Below are 20,118 nucleotides of genomic sequence, written 5' to 3'. Positions count from 1 at the left end.
TTGTAAGTTAACTTTGGTATCTCTAAGCATTGTCATCTGGAATACTGTGAATTTGTTACCTATTCATGTTTCAATTCAGTTTCTTTATGATTTACATTGATTGATTTCTTGGATATCCCAGGTTTTTTTCCTTTTGGATGGCATCTACTGGTATTTGTTAACCCCTTTCTTTCATCTCTTCCATCTAAGTAGGTATAGGGAACTAGAATTCTCATGTGTTATACTCAGCTTCTATACTGATATTAAGATATCCATCACAACATGGTTAGAGAGGATGGCAGTGTAGATTGTGCATCCGATGCAAGGTGATTTTGTATCTATCCTGTACATGTCAGCTTAATTATATACACATTTAAGGAACACAGAACTAACATACATTTTTTTAACACTTCTTCACATTTTTGATACCATTCAGCATGGTGCAGTTTAGTGCTTGTTAATTGTTTGAATTAGTGCTATAAATAATTTCTACACTATGAGTGCTTCCCCTTTCTATATTTTGTAGATTGTTGACTATATTTTTTTTGGTTTGTTTGATGCAGTTTATTTTTTTAATCCTTCTTAGAACAATGAATTATAATATTAAAGGTTTTTTTTGTTTTGTTATCCATGTACATAAAGACTTGAAATATTTACCGAGAATTAATTGTATGAAAGATATTTTATGTCATAATATCTACACATGTAAAAATTTTGTATGAGCACTCAATAGCTTTTAAACAGTGAAAGCAATGTCAGGTTTTTTTTTAGAATGTTATTAACCCTCAGCACAAGAGAATGGCTGCTGTTGCAATGAATAAGATGTTTAAATACCAGTAATTGATTTGTTGCCTCCAATTGTTTGTTTTGGGTTTTTTAAAAAGTATTTTTAGTCAATCTCAATAAGTTAGAGCATAAAACTTGAAGGTTAAACTTCAGGATTGTTTGGAATGGATGTTGTATTTCTGCTTGATAAACTGGATATTGCCAGTAAATAATCAATATTTAGATATTCTAAAAGGAGATGAGCTTTGAGCCTTTAGTCTCTCTATTTGTTCTCTCAGACAAAAAAAGAATCGGACAAAAAAAGAATCTTACCCGGTAGTTTAATTAGTGCATCTTTATATAGGACCTTCAGTCATTTTAAATTAAGAATTTTGCTTCATACATATATTTCAACATTTGCAGTTTTCATCTACATATGCGGATGTTTGTAGCAGTGGTATCAGTGTACATATACTTCAGGTGAAATTTGTAAAGTGAAGTGCACATGACTGTCATAACCTCCATTTTTATCCAAGTTGTACATCTGTCAAAATAATCAACAAACAGGTGCCTTTCTTTAGCTAACCGTTCCTCTTATTTGGTCGGCTTTGTGTGAATTTGCAGCATTGTATCATAGCTACAGATGTGGCATTACTGAATAGATGCCGGGCCCTTGTACACACACCTTAAACACATGTAATTTTACTTGTGGAAAAGTAGGCAATTTGCTTTTCTGATGGATTAGGACATGGTTATAGTTGTAATGCATGTCTCAGTGTGGGCTGATGGATTGATAGGGCTCCACTTAACTAGAGTAACCATGGTAACCTACAAGGAGGCTGTGATGTTTGTTGAAACTTTTCTTATTAACACAGAATGTATGGACTACATGTAATATATTATCAATGTTTTTCCATGTGATTGTATTGTCTGTTTTTTTTGGTGCATTTCTAATGAATATAAAGTTTGGTGTTATTTTGTACAAAGATTAATTTACCAAGAAGTATGTATATATGTATCACTGTATTGAAGTCTTTTAAATGTTTTCTAATAAAGAAATAAAACTGTTAAAAATGTGGTCTTTTTTGGCTAAAAAACATAAAGTATAGCAGACTGAAGAATGTTGTTCCAAATATCTAGCTGGCATTAACCATTCAATCACATATAAAAGTTATATCAAATTCATAGAACAAGTGTACACATTTTACCCTTTTTGACTTCTGCACACAGAATGTCTTTTAATTCTTACTATCTGAAGTTATTGTAATGTTACAAAAAATTGTTGGGGATATTCCCTTGGAGTCAACATCATGGGGCCATGAAGCTGATGAGAGCAAGAAAGCCAAATTTATCTAGATAGCTGATACCCATGTGGCCACTCTCCAATACCCAGTGATTACAATATGGTTGAATACTTTTCAAATATATTGCATCCATTCAACCTTCAAATTTATAATCTTACATCTTTTAATCAGTTTTTTATAACCCCCCCCCCCCCCCCCAAACAACAACAAAACATTTATTTGGTTTTATCTGAGCATTGAACAAGAGGCCCAGGGGCCACAATGCTCACCTGAGCAGCAATTGCCTCAACTCTGATCAAATAAGCTTTACAGTATCTAAATCAAAATATCTTGACAACTAAGTACAGTAGATCTTGCTAAAAAAAATTCCAATGTAAAAATTTATCCCCCATTGTGGCCCCAACCTACCCCCAGGGACCAAAATTTGAACAAATTTGAATCTACACTGCCTGAGGATGTTTCCATACAAGTTACAGCTTCCCAGGTCTAATACTTTTTGAGAAGATTTTTTATAAATACCAACAAATTTTCAATAATTCTAAATTATCTCCCCTTTAAAGAGAGTGTGACCCTTCATTTGAATTCCCTTCACCCAGTGATGGTTTGTGCCAAGTTTGGTTGAAATCTCGCCAGTGGTTCTAGAGAAGAAGATGAAAATGTGAAAGGTTTACAACAACAACGACAACAGACAACGGACAAATTTTGAGCAGAAAAGCTCAGGTGAGCTAAAAATTTAAGGTGCAAAACTGGAAATTGCTAAAGAGCACTCAATAGACATGCCCCCCCCCCCCCCCACTTTTTTAAGAGTATTTTAGCTCCTTAAGAAGAAGAGTAGTATAATGATCAATTTTTAAAGCTATAGAAATAATTGAATTTTTTTCCTTACTAATTATTGTTAGTTAATGGCCAAATATATCATTTGTAAAAGTTTTTAAGACATGCTATACCTATTTTTGAACCACCAACATCAATTCATTTCATATCATTTATGGTTTAAGGTAATTTATTCATAACCAAGTCAAAACAAATCTGGTCAGACATACATGTACATGATAAATTAATTATATAATTATGCAAAACCAGTAGATATTATGAAAATTACTGAAAATTTATTGTTAAAAAGATTTAATTCTTAAAAGAAAGATATATCTTTATAAACTTGTATTTTGTATAAAAACAAAACTGAACATGATAGACAAGAGTTCTCAATCACAGATTCAAAAAGAATTTACAAACATTGTATCCATATACTCAATGATGGAATACATTTAATTATCAATTTATGAATTTGTGACTTATGATTATATGTATGTTTTTATAAACATCTTGTGCTAAAACCTCAAAATCAAATCATATTAAAACATAATACCGGTATATTATAAATCATGTATACCCGGTAAATTGTTTCACAATACATGCACTGGTTTGTTTATAATGTTTAATAAAACAAGAGAATTGTCTGTTTATATCACAGCTGGCGAGAAACATCAAGATCCGAATTCTGTGGTATCTGAGGTAATATCACCAAACTCATAAGTCCCACGCCCATCCATCTTCAGGTAGTACTAAAAACAGAATTAGGATAAAATGAATGGATAGGCCCGACAGCTGACGAAGGGTTTTGATTATTAAGGACACATGCAATGATCCTCAGTTTAAAAACTATAATATCAAAATAGAAAAATATCATACAACATGAAAATATAATTTTTGAATTACACAGTGCAAATCTTCACATTACAGATAGGAAAAATTAGAAAATAATGGAAGATAAGTGGGGTCTGACCATAAGTCAAAAGATCTTGATGTCACAGTGGCTACTTTCTGTACCAGCTTATCATGATATCAATATTTTCATGAACTGATGTAATGATGTCATGTACATAATTTAATTGGCAATACACCTAACACACTTATTAATTTGCCCCCAAAAAGCTTCAATTCTATGTGAAGGTTTACAAAATTTGACCCAAGTAATGGAAGTTGAATGTATAAACAGGATCAGGTTGATAATGTATGGGAGAGTAATGTATCCTAGCAGACCTTGTAGAAATTAACACAACACAAACCTCGTGATGTTTCCATAGTGACTTCCTGTGAGACACAGTGAACAGAGTTATGCCAACCTACAAAAACAAAATTGATGGGTCTTGGTGTATACCGGTAATAGAATTTTTCAAATTCACAGGGAGACTTTGCAAAATCTGCAAACTTGTAACAGACAGATATATGTAAATGTCTCTGCAGGTGCTTTAAATTGGTTCAATACACAGATACTTAACAGATAGTGCAAACTGGTAGCCATTGTTGTTTACCTCTTTACAATACTGGTACATATATCCCTCAACATCCACACTAACTGCACTCGTACACTCATCCAAAATGGCAAACTGAGGCCGATGATAAAACAGACGGGCCATCTGTAATGTACAAACATGAGGCAGTTTTAATAAATGCACGCACTGTGAATAATGCTCATCATTAAGTGACCTTTCTGTGTTAGAGGATTTTACTTACAGCAATTCGTTGTTTTTCCCCACCACTCAGAACATCCATCCAATCCTGAAAAATCACAAACACTGGTTAAAATATCAATATCACATCTAAGGCTGTGTATGTTGTGTTGTCATTCTCTAAGTTTATTAGTCTCGGCCTTTAATCCTTATAGTTCAGTGTAACGTTGACCATTCTTTCCCTTTTCTTGGTAAATGATATAATACAGTAAAACTAAAGTTGACATTTTGTTTACCTGAACAGAGTCCCATCCTCCTTCTCTCTCTAGGATGTACTCCAACTGGACCTGGGTATAAAATTCACACACATGAAGTACAAATCCCACAGAGTAATTGAAGTAAATATAACATATACATGTAACAGAATCTGCACAATGTCTGCTTTAAATGTGTAGTTAATGTATGACAAAAATAAATTCAAGATCAAATAAGCCCATAGCTTTTGGTCTTCTTAGTACAGAAAAATAACTAAAGACATTTCAACAATATGCATGTACATGTATAAAAATAGTTGACTAAAACTGAGTTCTCAGGAGTTGTCAGACCTTGCTGAGAATGTCCAGTAAGTCCGAGTCTTTGGTTCCCTTTTTGATTTGCTCCTCGTGTGAGTCTGGGTAAATGACCTGATCTCGTAGAGTTCCTACCGTCATATAGGGTCGCTAAAATAAACCAGGTTTAACTGTCAGACTCCTTGTATTCTTCTCAACACATATGACAACACGGGAACGTGTAAGTGCAAATTATTGTATGAGAAAATCACTGTTACCTGTGGGACATAGAACAGCTTTCCTTTCTCTGGCTTTGTCATAGTTCCTCCAAAAAGTGGCCATAACTGCAATGTAAGAAGAATGTTATGATATTGTGTAACATTAAATATTCTGAGGAAAAACAAAAAGTGGCCATAGCTGCAATGCAAGAAAAATTTCATGATATATGTAAAATTTTCTGAGAAAAAATAATTTTACAATAACATTTAAAAAAAAAGAAAAATGAAAAAAAGAAGAAAAAATGTACTTACTTCTCCTAAGACACGGAATAGAGAGCTTTTCCCGCATCCATTTGGTCCACAGACTAAAACATTTTCACCTGATTTCACCTAAAATAGGGAAGAACAATTGAAATCTCTTATTTTGAAAGAGAATGTATATCTTTGGTAATAAATTTTATAAACTAGATGTAAATAGAATAAAAGACATACCTGTTGATACCTTTAATTAATGCATGTACAGTCAAAAACTTACAGAGAAAAAAATAATAAATGAATCTAGAATTTCAATTCACCTCAAAACTCATTTCTTGCAGTAAAACATCTCCATTAGGGGTCACTAATGGCACTTTATCGAATCTGGAAAAAAAAGATAGTCAATCCAATATAACACACAATTAGTTGTCTTTGTGAGTACATTTCATCCAATTGATACTGAAGAACAAACCTGATGATGTGATCTTGGATGATTATCTTTCCATCACCGGGTTTTAGATTACTGGAAGTCTTCTCTTTACCTAGTAACATATCACCAGTACAACAAATTAGGTAAAGTCATCAAACAATACATATCAGAACTCCTGTCCTAACTTCCGACTTGTGACAGAGTGCTCTGTACTGACCTCCATTCTGGTCTGACACCATAGTTCTCTCGTAATGTCCCTGACTGATGTCATCTAGCACCTTGATGAGTTCTGTTATACGTGCAGTGAACCTAAAAATACATCATAAACAAAATGTCAATGATAAACAAAGCTCAGAATCAAAAACATTGATAAACAGCTTGAAAATACCTTTCTAACTATTTCAATTTGATTTAATACATGTACTGACATACTTTTCAACATGTATATAGACTTTACATTTTAAAAAAGATATTATGAAGTATGGTACTTCAGATGAAGTAAGCTCTAGACTTACCCGGCCAATCGAGTCATCTCCCTCCCTGCCAACACAATCCGACCAATCGCCTCAGCCATCCTCACCAACATTCGTCCACTTTTGTAGTAGTCCTACAAGGTGAAACAAATCAAACAATATCAAAGGAGCACACTGTATAGTGTTTCAAAATGTCTTATACTGTAATCTATTGTGAAACTTATTCATTCATGCATAAATTTGTTAATTATACCAGTAACTAGAAAACTGACCAGTCAGGAAGGGCCCCGCTATGCCAATTAATAAAGAGAAGTGAAAAAAACTTTGAATTCCATCCTCTTTATATTAACAATGATGAAAAATAAATGCCCGGCAGAAGATGTAAAGAACTGGAATATATAGGATCTCGTGATTTGTAGTTGGATATGATTTTCATTCAACAATTAAAGTGTTTTTTTCTTGAGCCTTAGTGAGGGGATAAAACACACAAGTTGGATAAAAATCATATTATACTACAAATCATATGAGATTCTATTTATCCCATGTTTTATACACCGCAATCAATGTTTACACTGTTTATAAAACTCTACATTATTTTACTTCATTATGCCTAGGCAAATCCCATTGTAAAGTCACAACTGTGGAATATCAAAAAAATATGCAATGAGTCATATCCATGGTATAAAGTGGGTTAACATGGGATGAAATAAAATTTGTTAAAAAAACAAAGAATTGATACCAATGCAATGATACCTAGGCTTTGCCTCTATTCAATAAATTATCATAAATCATTGTGTTTGGTATTTTAACCAAAATAAAATATGAATATTATATTTTGAATCCATATTTCAAAGAATGTACACAATACTACACATCATTCAAAATTGACCTTAACTTCAAAACAAAGTTCATTTGCAGACACAGGCAGTGCAGTAATTAATCTCAATGTGACAGATAAAGATAAAGCTTAGGATTTTCTTCCTGTGGAAGGTTAATTAATCCCAAAGGACAAATATTGCACAGCCTTCCATGTATACAATGGTAACATTCTCAGCAGTTATCTCTCTTTGCCCATTCATTCTCAGCAGTTATCTCTCTTTGCCCATTCATCTTATGCATAGTTAGGAATCTACCCCATCACCCCAGCTCTAAACCAGAAGACATAGAGAACCAAACTTAGCATCAAAATATGTATTTCTGCCTACTGAACTACCATACCAAATATGAACTTGATTGGGCAACCATAAAAAAAGTTATTAGAAAAAAACAGGAAATTTGTGGACAGAAGAGTGACAGACGGACGGACAGAAGGACGGACGGACAGAGTGATTACTATAGGGCACCCGCAAATCCTTGCGGGGCCCTAATCCTTGCGGGGCCCTAATTACTCAAGCAATACTACCGGTATTCAGTTACTCATGAATCACGTTTAAGCATTCTATATGAAATTTACATGTATTAATACCATAACTGATAAAGGGAGGTAATACAGACCTCGAGCCTCTCACTGTGTGAACTGTTGAGATGGCGGGGATGAGCCAGGTTCAGGAAAGGTCGACTGACCACTAGATACCCAAACACAGTGGCAATATCTGGAATAAACAAATTTCAAAAACAGATGCTTTGTTAGAAGTGAAACTCAACAAAAGTAATCGACTGGTTAAAAAACACAATGCAAGAGATGCCATAACAGTACCCCCTTAGCAATAAGTTTAGCAATGGGACAATAAGACTAGTAAGAGATATTTTTCACAACAAATTCAATATGATGATACAGTGTACCAGGTACTTACATTTGGCAATGATATTGTCTACAAAACCCATTTGCATCCGGAAAAAGATGAAGTCTTTCAAATGTGAAACCTACAAACAGGAATTAAATCTGTGTCTAAATTTTCTTGTAAAGCTCAAAAACATTAAAGAAGTTCATATCAAAATTCATAAGGAAATGTTAGTGCATGTACTTTGACAAAGATTTAATCATTGTGTTGTACAGTTTCATAAATTTCAACAAAACTCACAAGTTTATCGAATGTTGCAAGTATAATGGTTTGTTCTCGTCGATTTCCCTGGTAAAACGCAATTTCTTCACTGCACAGAAATAAAGAAAACTGATTATCGGTATGATAGTATGTTTTTACTGAGTGTGGTGTAAAGAAGACCTCTGCATAAAAGATCATAAAATCTTATACACTATACAGGTACGTGTATAGTATGTACCAGTAATTAGAGTAAAATTCTACAACTGTGTACTCTTAGGGACCATTGGGTTTACTCACAGGGGCATTGTATCGGCTCTACACTCTAAGACATATATATAATAACATATATATCATAGAGTGTAGAGCGGATACGATGCCCCTGTGGTTTACTTCTTCATAACTGTAATTCGTTTTAACCATAAAACAAATTCATGATAATAAGCATAGCGATGTTGTTATATACATGTACCAGTTTCCTTCCTCATGACCTCCATTCATGTTTATGTCATGGGGTAGCTGATATATAATATTTTCCTAGCTACATTGGGAAACAGAACTCTAAGGCCTTCTTGTGGAAAAAATGCTGAACAGTGCTGAATTTACTGTTGAATTTGAATATAATCGAATAAATGGTTTCCACAGGTGATATTTGGTCATATACAATTATAATATTACTAAAACACTCTCATTCTCTACATTCTCTCATTAAATTTATCTTTAGTTAAATAATATTTAAATAACATATATTTGATTAAAATAACTCACTAAGTTTAACAGCAATATGAACTGATTGATAATAGTCGGGTTGACAAGCTATGAAGCCGAGTCATCAACCGTCTGTCTTGCTTTGTAATATTAAATCTCAAAGTTCGTGCTAAAAATTAGATTATATAAACGGACATGCACACTCACTCACTCAAACCCGAAAAACCAGTCTAACACACCCATTCATTCACTGATCCACCCACCAAACGTAACCACGTGAACTCTCGTACTACTATCATACTATGAATGATTGTATGAATGAATAAAGTGGCGTGAATGTAAACAAATGAACAATGGGAAATGGAAACATGAAATGTTGAAATAAATTAGAGCAAATATGATGAACAATTAACTAAAATAATTAATCCTGTGACATTTATTTAGACATTAAATAAAAATAAATCTATAGGAAACTTAAAACATTGACAAAGATACATGTGTGTGAAAATAAATTCATTTAACAATTATTTCAATAAGTTTTGCTAACTTTTAACAATTTAAAACAATTCCTTATAAAAAATGTAAATTTTGGTATTTTTCACCTCTAAGGGGCTAAAAATCAGTTTGGTATATGCCTAAATTTGTTAAGACCAAATTCATTATAACTGCAACATTTTACATGGATTTGTTTAGAATTTGACTGGGGACTCCACAATACCTCGCTGTATCAGAGATTTTACTATAACGCTAAACAATATTAAATGATAGGAGGGGACTAAAAGGCCCACTGACCTGTTAGTGATGAGTCTCGAGTTCACATAGCGATACTCTCCCTCCAATTTCTGTTCCCGGACCGTCAGCCTTCCAATTGGTCGCCTAACTCTACAATTAATATGCACGAGTGTAACATTTATTAAAATAGCCATTATACGAAACAATAAGACATTCGCATATCCTCATTTACATGTACTTACCGAGTGAGGATCAAACCAGACACAACCAGATAACCAAGCATAATGGCTGGTCCCTAGAAAATAAATTAGACTTGTGCAGACTTATGTATACACAGGGGCATTTTTTTCTATTAAATGAATCTTGATTCTCTTTATCAGTGAAAAGCTGCATGTTCACTCAAATATGTAAAAAAATCAATTAAACACAAAATTGAGTCATGCTTTCTATGTGTGACACATTACACAGATTCAGTAACACGAGGATGGAGACTCACCTGGGCCCCGATGCTACCTGTCAATTTGGCTGTGTACAGGACCACATCTAACAAGGGCTGAAAGTACAATAATGATACATGTTATAATATATGATGCAGTGTATGTAACAGGCAGGCAGATGGAAAGATAGACAGATGAACAGACAGATAGACAAGTGATAGAGATGGTAGCTGACCAGTCACCTTGCTTAGATTGGAGTAGAGCTCTGCCACACAGTCACAGAATTTGTCGACGTCTTGTGTCAACAGCTGGTCAGCATTGGCAATACGGTTATCTAGGTTACTCATCTTGTAGTAAGTAAATCCCCTGTAAATTACGTAAATGAGGTAATTAGCTGTCATTGTATTAAAATTGAAATGAAGACATTTTGAACAGATTTCATCATGCTCCAGTTAGAAGCAATTTGATACATGAACAGTGGAGAGTAACACATGTTATCTAGGTTACTCATCTTGTAGTAAGTAAATCCCCTGTAAATTACGTAAATGAGGTAATTAGCTGTCATTGTATTAAAATTGAAATGAAGACATTTTGAACAGATTTCATCATGCTCCAGTTAGAAGCAATTTGATACATGAACAGTGGAGAGTAACACATACCTCAGATATCTCCACATGTACAGTGGAGAGTAACACATACCTCAGATATCTCCACATGTACAGTGGAGAGTAACACATACCTTAGATATCTCCACATGTACAGTGGAGAGTAACACATACCTCAGATATCTCCACATGTACAGTGGAGAGTAACACATACCTCAGATATCTCCACATGTAAAGTGGAGAGTAACACATACCTCAGATATCTCCACATGTACAGTGGAGAGTAACACATATTTCAGATATCTCCACAAGTACAGTGGAGAGTAACACATATTTCAGATATCTCCACATGTACAGTGGAGAGTAACACATACCTCAGATATCTCCACATGTACAATGGAGAGTAACACAATACTGTAAACGTATTATATTTGGCGTGTATGATATTTGGCGGAAATTAGTTTTTGAACAAGTTGGCATGGATTTGAATTAGCATATTCCTCAATGTGACTATTCTTATACATATCTGCATGGCATTTAGCGACGTTCTTGATTTAGCGGAAGCCGCATTCCGCCAAAAGCGCTAAATAGAATACACAGCCAAATGTAGTACGTTTACAGTACCTCAGATATCTCCACATGTACAGTGGAGAGTAACACATACCTCAGATATCTGTCATACAGGTGCTTTGTCAGACGAATACGGAATCGAAGTTTCAGTTCATTTAATCCATACTAAAAAAATAAACTTTGGCTTTAATAGTTTGAACATAAAGTTAGCTACACTGGGAAATATTAGCAAGCATTATTAAATCACATTGCTTTACAACCAATTTGGCGGTCTTTCATTATGTTATATAGCAGATAAGCAGTGTATAAACAATAATAAATACATACCTTCAAGCAGTTGTTTATAATAGAGATCTGTAATGAAAAAATTGTAAATATCAGAACAAATTTACACTTAATTAGTGCATAAAACTGTCCGACTGAGCATAAATAACAAAAATTCAAGAATCTAATATGTACAGTGCATGATGGCCTATGCACACTGTTTATGCATATAAACATGTACTGTACATGATGCTATAGCAAAATATGTACATGAAAACGCATCAAGTTTTACATATATATCTATACTTACTGCTGGCATTGCATAGATGAACTTGAATAAATGGACTTTAAATAATGACATATTTCTTCCAATGATTGCACTGTAATTAGAAATTGTAACATACCTCAATTAGCAATACCCTAAAACATCAATTAAAATTTTTTAAATAAAAATAATAAATAACTTAGGAGAAGCCCCCCCCCCCCCTCCACTTTAAGTGCAGATAAAAAACTTGTAATAAAGAAAACAAAATAAACTTTAAAACTGAAGTGTTAGGCAGTTATCGCTCAATACTAAATACTCAATACAGCCTTGCAAGTGGCTGATTTTCGGTACTACCCACCTTTCTATGGCTGTTCCGTTCTGAATCATCCATACATCGGCGTACGTTCTGCTGATCAGCGAGGCGGCTACCAGTAACAGGTACCATGTCTGATAAACATTGACACAATGATTTACATTGTCAATTACATACACAAAGTCACATTGACACAATGATATACATTGTCAATTATACACAAAGTCAGAGTCAGGCATCAAACAAAGCTACTAGTATATCTAGTTTAATGTTTTACACAACACCAACAGTTTGTGCTTCACTTACCTCTGCCACAAACCAACCAGGTACAAGAATTTTCAAGATTCTGAGTAATCTCCTGGAATTAGAATTAAATAGATGTGATTTTATCATAAACAAAAATGATACCATATTAGCATTGCATAATAAAACATAGGTAATCACAGATTACAAAGCTCACCGAGACGAGACATCACCCTTATGAGACTTATGAGACCACCTTTATCATATTAAATGAAAATCATACTTTATGATCTTCGATATTCATGGATTCTGTTTTGACACAATATCATATATCATCTGTTAAAAAATTGTATGATAATCATATGTTCATATGTTAATCAATACAATAATATAAAATTTAATATTGCATCCTATCATATTTACAACATTTATGATACATATATCATATAATACAATAAAATACCATAATAAACAATGATGAGATATGATATTGTAAGGTATGATATGACATTGTTTTGTGATATAAGTTATTGTATTTGATCAAATAATACAATATCATAATATATCAAACAATATAGTATTATATTACAATATCATATTACATAATACATCATAACATTGAAACATATGATATTAGATTGTATAATATAGTATGATATTGTATGATACTGTATCATTTTTGATACATAATATGATATTATATCATATGATACAATATTATTATCACATAACATTGTATCATATCAAATGATACAATATTATGTGATAATTAAAAGTAAATTATTATATAATACAATATTATATTATACATATTGTATCATATGATACAATTATATATTTTACAATATCATACAATACAATTTCATATGATGTGATAATATATCATATAGTAAACCAATATCATATTATACAATATCGTATGATACGATATTATATAATATTACAGTATCATATTATACATGTGATATAATTCTATATTACAGAAACTAATATCATATAATTTTATTATACAATATCGTATGATACAATATTATAGAATATACAATATTGTATCATAGGATACAATATCATATTTTGCAATATCTTATGTAATAGTATCATGTGATAAAATAATAAATTAATAATACAAAACAATATTGTATCATAATTTACAATACTATACTATTACTTATTAGGTTAGTTACTGACTCACTACGGAAATATATTGGGTTGATCAATATCATAGATGGCGAGGCGAAGCCGAGCCTTCTATGAGATTGATCAACCCAATATATTTCCGTAGTGAGTCAGTAACTAACCTAATAAGTGTTTTGTTTTCTCGAGGACTATCAAGCGACATATTTATACACAAATAACGATGATCTACGCAAAGCCATGTACAAGATGCCTTACATCTTGTCCAATTTAACTCATTTAAACTCTTCAAAATTTTCAATCTCACCTTTCAAATACTCTTTCAAAATCTTTGCTTCACCCATGTTTACTTACAATGTTTTGTTGCAATTCAATTTTAAATGTTTTCTCTCTTTCCTCTGCAGAGATTTGAGCAAATTTCGACGCTGCCATTTTGTTCTGCTCCAGACAAAACAATGTGACGTCAATATTCTAAGGGCAACTACTCTAATTTTAAAGAATTTCAAAGGGCAACTACTCCAAATACTTTAAGAACTTACGGCATGCAGTTTATGTATAAAATACTATGAAATACTATGAAATGTCGAAATGAGTAAGCAAAGCGTCCACCAATGACGGCCATATTGCCTAATATTATTTCTCACAGAACAAATATAGAGATATATGAGGCAATCACGTGCTATGTTTAAACCAATGAAAATGTGACATTTCAGTCCAAGGGAAAACAAATAACGATATCATGATACAATATCATAACATAAAATATCAAAAAAATTGATACAATATCATATCGTATCATATAACTTTTTATTATATTACATATGATATCATATTGTATCATATTAAACAATAATGTTTCATACCATACAATACTATATCATAGGAATCATGTTATATCATTTATCAACAAACACATCTATCTTTCGAGCTGGTTTGAGTGAGGTAGGAAATTTCATTAGCATCCTTGATAATGGAGATCAGGCTCTGCATCTTAAGCAACCTCTACGTTTCATTTATAATAATTATAGTTAATTCAACTATGCAAGCTTTCATCTATTAAACATGTGACCTGTTCCAAAAAACTTAACCATATCCAGCATCCGAAACCTATGGCTCAGACTCAGCATTCAAGCCTGTCAGGTGCATCAGTATCATAAGACGCGCCATCCATGGAAGTTTGGTGAAGTTAGGACAAGTAATAACTAAGATATAATCATCAGAGGGCACCTGTTTCAAATACTTTAACCAGCTCTAAAAACCTTAACCTCCTCCAGCATCCGAAACCTATGGCTCAGATTCAGCATTCAAGCCTGTCAGGTGCATCAGTATCATAAGACGCACCATCCATGGAAGTTTGGTGAAGTTAGGACAAGTAGTAACTGAGATATAATCATCAGAGGGCACCTGCAACAAAAACTTTAACCAGCTCTAAAAACCTTAACCTCCTTCAGCATCTGTAACCTTAAGCTCAGATTCAGCACCCAAGCCTGCCTGGTGCATCAGTATCATAAGACACCCCATCCATGCAAGTTTGGTGAAGTACGGACCAGCAGTAACTTAGATATTGCTATCAAAGGGCACCTGCAACAAAAACTTTAACCTGCTCCAAAAACCTTAACCTCCTCCAGCATCCGAAACCAATAGCTCAGATTCAGCACGCAAGCCTGTCTGGTGCATCAGTATCATAAGACACACCATCCATGCAAGTTTGGTGAAGTACGGACCTGCAGTAACTTAGATATTGCTATCAAAGGGCGCCTGCAACAAAAACTTTAACCTGGTCCAACAACCTTAACCTCCTCCAGCATCTGAAATTTAGGACTAAGATTCAGCATCCAAGTCTTTCAAGTCCATAAGTAGGTCCAGATGCATCATCCATGCAAGTTTGGTGAAGATAGGACAAGTAATAGCTTAGAAACAGGACCTGCAACAAAAACTTTAACCAGGTCCGGACGCCGATGCCGACACCGACGCCGAGGGTATAGCATAAGCTCCCCCTGACTTCGTCTCGGTGAGCTAAAAATGACCCTCTAAAATAATAGCTATTGTCCCAATACTTGGTAAACTCAAAGTAAATTTTCTCAGCATTTTTCTTCTTATATGTAAACCTAGGTTCATTATTCTGTTGTTTAAATTCCAATAACATGTATATTAAGAGGCCATTTGAGCCACAATGTCCTTCTAAATCTTTATAAGTTATACCCCAGGTTGTCTAATATTGTCAATTGATTCCTAGATTAGAAAATACAGACTCTACAGATGCCTTTCTTTTTCCTGCATAAATCCATCTCAAAGCTGTTCACAGTTGTGATACATACATTCCATCCCAGATTATCTTTTCTGATACACTTTAATGTCACTCACTGCAGCTGTTCACATTGTAAGATAATGTTTTTGAGATTTGTCTTACTGAATAAAAATCATACTCTTTCAGGTCCTGCCTTATCAAAACTTTAATAAACTTCATTTATTAGAAAAAGATATAAACACCAATCTTGCATTTATCATTTAACCAAGAATTTCCAGGTTGGTACAACCTTGAGCTTTAAATTGAGAATTTTACAAATGGTTCTTCCTATTGCACATGGTGTAACAAAATATGATCATGCATCATCACTTTTATCACATATCTTGCCTACAAGGATTTAAGACCAGGAATTTGAAAAATTTTTATGATGACCTTGACCTCGAAAATAATGTGTTTTTTCCCCATTGCTAGCATCCTGGTAATCATACATGTACTTCAAACAATATCACGCCTTAAATGTGGACACCTGGATAGGCTGACTGGTCAACATTAGATTACAGGTAGAACCATTTTAACAAGAGCTTGGACTTTAGGTAGTTGAGTCAAACTGCAATGTGACGTAGGCCTGTCTATTTCATTGGCCACTCAACCATGGCTCTTTGAAATCAACAGGATTTGTCTGGCTTTTGAGCAAAGACTACACAATTGGTGTATATTTCGCTTGAAACCAGCGTCATTATTAACTTGTTTTGATGCAAGAAATAGATTGTTACATCCTACTGAAAGTCCAAGGTCTTGTTAAAATGGCTCTAATTAGAATTCAATTGAAGATTTCATTATATTCTCAATCACTTCATTCATCTGAATATAGAAGAAGTGCTTATCATAATAAGTGCTAAATGAATAAAAACAACAAGTATTACAGAGTTAACATGAAAACACATACATTAACAACTAACTGTCAGCCCAAAATCACCGCATTTCATTTCATCTGCTATTTTACCTAACACCTGCCACCATGCGGATCTATTGTATATATATAACCTGATCATTTGACCTGAAACCTATTCAGGTATCCGTAAGAATTGATAAGTATGAAAACCCATCACACACATAATTTTATAAAGATTAAACATGGCATAAAATTTGGAAATAAGTAAACCATACTTAAAGAAAACCGAGTCTACAGCAGCTCGCTCCTTCTTGGAAGCCCCAGCCTGAAATAAACAGAGCATTCAAATTATCAACCACAAATTTCTTCTGTGTTATTAGTTTTAACACTTTTTGCTGTTTTTAATATTGAATAACAATACCTCATGTATCACTACTTTGATTTCTTCTTTGGGAGTTCTGCAATAAGATAAGATTGTAGAGACAGGATGTATAAGCAATAGCCGTATAAAGTGTACAAACTGTATAATGCATTTTCTAAAAAAGTGTTTAGGTTTATTGCTTACTGAGTGTGTGAAGAAATTGTGTGTGTTGGGGGGGGGGGGGGGGGGGGAGAGATAAAGAGAAGACGAGAGATAAATAACTATAAAAAATATCCATTTGGATAATAGCTTTTAAAAATTAACTACAGCTTACAGTTCAGTACATGCTCAAATTTTGCAATTTACAATGTGCAGACTCGTGTTTTTGACTTATCAACCTAATTTCCTAATATATAGCATTTATCTGGTATTAATTTTACCAATCTAGAAATATCTTTTCGTACATGTGAAAGAACTTTAAATTTGAAACAACTAAGCAAAACTTTCGACTCTTGTTGATGTTACACAGTTAATCACATTGTCCTTAAAGGTATCTATGTGGTAGTGTTGATTTTGCGTGTATTTGTTTATTAAATAAAAAGATCAATATGTGTGTTTAAATAAAATAAAATATGTGTTCATGTTCATGTTGTTTTCATCAAATCATCATTTCATACTATATTCATCTTCTTCTATTGCATGTTACTATTAATAACTAAACGACCTGATCGACGAGACAGTTGTATGTAAAAATATCAAGGTATTTGATTGGCCTAGCCACTTTGGCGGGTCGTGCATTTTATAAAAACCAGTTAACAGGTTCTGAGAGTGACCAGACCAGTTACGGCTCAGGGCGTAGGCAGAGCATATTCTAGCCACTACGAACATATAAATAGTTACATACAGAACGCACAGTAAGTAGTTTTTATCTCCTACTAATATTTCCTCTTTTGAATGAGTGAATGAATGAATATTTTTATAGTCTGCCAGACGTATATATTAATTTAGTATTCTGATAATTTTACTTTATAAATAATGAAAACGTAATGTTGAAGTTTACTTGTAACGCTGTATTCTATGCTCTAATATTTCATGTACTTTTTAATTGAAATACGGCACTGTTCCAGGTATATGTGACAGCTACATTGCCCAGATATAGTTAGATTAGATTCAGCTCGATTCCATAAATCGGTACGATATCCTTAGATATGCACATTATTACATTAATATTATATGTAATTCTAGAGTACTATTTTATAGCCAATTATAGCAAGTAACTGAGTATAAAGTTGCTGATATCATTTTAAATTATCAAGTTCAATAACATAAACGTAATTATTTTATTACCAATGTTAGAGACTGTGGGACTGTGTGTTTTACTTATATAACAAATACATGTTAGCATGCAAATGAAATTATTGTTTGTCATAATGTATATTAATATTTATGTTGATTATTGTAGGGCTGATCCCATATATAATATAGTCCTGGGGTCAGGCAATAAAGTGAGATAACCCACAACCGGACTTGTTTTCCTTAATAAAACACCGGCTACATCTACTATTTATAATGATTGTCGAAATATTAAGCAAAAACTGATGGAAAATTGGAAGCAGAAACTTGACATCTACAACCCAAGAGTTTGATATTGAGTAAAGGTTAATGGAAATCTATTCAAAAAGTCAACGCACGAAAAATACTTCATATAGAACTAACAGTTTTTGTAGACAGTTGTCCCACAATTTGAACCTTGACAGGTATAAAATGTAACCTTTAGACTCCGGTTGCGTGTATCTTTCATGACTGAAAGGACTGATCAAACTTGAATGGAAATATAGTAACTCAAATCAAATTATCCTACCTCTTCTTTTTCTTCGCCAAATAATTTCTATAGGCAAAGTATGACGCCGCTAGGGCTGCCGTTGCGACGGCTGAATTTCTTGCCGTCAACTTACTGTAAGCGGCCATATTTGTTTGCCTTGGGCGATTCTATTCATGAAAACGTTTACGGTTGCAGTTCAGCATTCCGGAATCAAATTATTTGCAAATGCAATACATTGTATTATATATAGAAATGTTTCTATTTCAACACGGAGTTTACTTGTCGGTACTCATTAACTAGACATTTAAAAAAATGAAGTAAAATAGTTCACTTATTACAGATCATTTGAAAGATTTGATTATGAAAATGATAAATACTGTACTACATTGTATTTGATTAATGACCTATATTGTATTATTAAATGGGCAAATCATGACACCCTATGATGAATCAGGGACGTATATCCTATTATATGTTAAAATGAATTGATCCTGCAATTCAATGTTCAAAATTAATACTATTATGATAAAACCACGAACAATGACAGATTCGCCATGAAATCATGCATGTTTTGGTGGCCTACTATTAAGTTAATTAATTGACGCCCACAAGACTGCATAATCAATCAAATGACAAGGTATGATGCTTCTAAGCTTTCCATAACAGAAAATTTATATTCTAATAATGTAATCCATAAAATCATTTAATATAATCTACCGGTACTTTTTCATGTCCAACTTTTGTGATAATTTAATCAGTAGTTCATGAAAAGCTTTTTTTAAGCGACCACTACTGTTTTATTTCCTTCTATAACTATCTTTAAAGCCACCATTTTTGTAATTAATATGATATGAGCTTTTTGACTTATGTGCTATGCAACTGCATGATTAAAATCATAGATTTTTCTTTCAATAACACAAACACTACAGATTTGTACAAAACAATGAAGAAAAGGTATTTTGATAAAACAAATGCTGTTAAAATAGATTCCTAATTAATTGTGAGGAATTAATAATTATCCAATAAAAATCAGGAGAAGCAGATATTGCAGATTTTGAAAACTGACTTATTTTTCAAGGAGACGCAACCTAAATAAAACCATGAAAATAATTCAGTGTTT

General features: G+C 33.1%; 1 protein-coding gene across 2 annotated transcripts; it reads right to left on the bottom strand.

The window, feature by feature from the left end:
- Positions 1 to 3,033: 3,033 nt before the first annotated feature.
- LOC105341323 (ATP-binding cassette sub-family D member 3) lies at positions 3,034 to 19,177 on the bottom strand. 2 transcript variants are annotated; one of them, XM_066067326.1, is made up of 27 exons: positions 19,038 to 19,177; positions 17,237 to 17,273; positions 17,091 to 17,140; positions 12,605 to 12,656; positions 12,344 to 12,432; positions 12,031 to 12,100; positions 11,784 to 11,810; positions 11,551 to 11,621; positions 10,524 to 10,647; positions 10,341 to 10,397; positions 10,087 to 10,139; positions 9,905 to 9,994; positions 8,447 to 8,516; positions 8,219 to 8,288; positions 7,920 to 8,017; positions 6,468 to 6,559; positions 6,170 to 6,261; positions 5,991 to 6,064; positions 5,843 to 5,902; positions 5,580 to 5,657; positions 5,328 to 5,393; positions 5,107 to 5,220; positions 4,798 to 4,848; positions 4,566 to 4,610; positions 4,364 to 4,468; positions 4,118 to 4,174; positions 3,034 to 3,613 (listed from the first exon to the last, which is right to left on the bottom strand). In XM_066067326.1, the coding sequence occupies exons 1-27, from the start codon at positions 19,142 to 19,144 to the stop codon at positions 3,536 to 3,538; spliced, it is 1,977 nt and encodes a 658-aa protein (XP_065923398.1). In that variant the 5' UTR covers positions 19,145 to 19,177; the 3' UTR covers positions 3,034 to 3,535. The 2 variants fall into 2 exon arrangements, with proteins under 2 accessions (XP_065923398.1, XP_011446082.3); XM_011447780.4 differs by having other exon boundaries at positions 5,843 to 5,906; positions 5,995 to 6,064.
- Between the last annotated feature and the right edge of the window lie 941 nt (positions 19,178 to 20,118).

The sequence above is a fragment of the Magallana gigas genome, chromosome 7 (assembly GCF_963853765.1).
Source record: "Magallana gigas chromosome 7, xbMagGiga1.1, whole genome shotgun sequence".
Classification (NCBI taxonomy): domain Eukaryota; kingdom Metazoa; phylum Mollusca; class Bivalvia; order Ostreida; family Ostreidae; genus Magallana; species Magallana gigas.
This window is presented reverse-complemented; position numbering and strand designations above follow the sequence as displayed.

Bases quoted from the DNA above. Each gene is read 5' to 3' on its own strand.
- LOC105341323 (XM_066067326.1), bottom strand. From the start codon at position 19,144: ATGGCCGCTTACAGTAAGTTGACGGCAAGAAATTCAGCCGTCGCAACG. The intron at 5,903-5,990 runs GTTCTTCAGTAT...TTTTCCAGATTC, and splicing joins AAGATCACATCATCAGGTTT to GATAAAGTGCCATTAGTGAC. The intron at 4,175-4,363 runs GTAAACAACAAT...TTGTTTTTGTAG, and splicing joins TGTACCAGTATTGTAAAGAG to GTTGGCATAACTCTGTTCAC.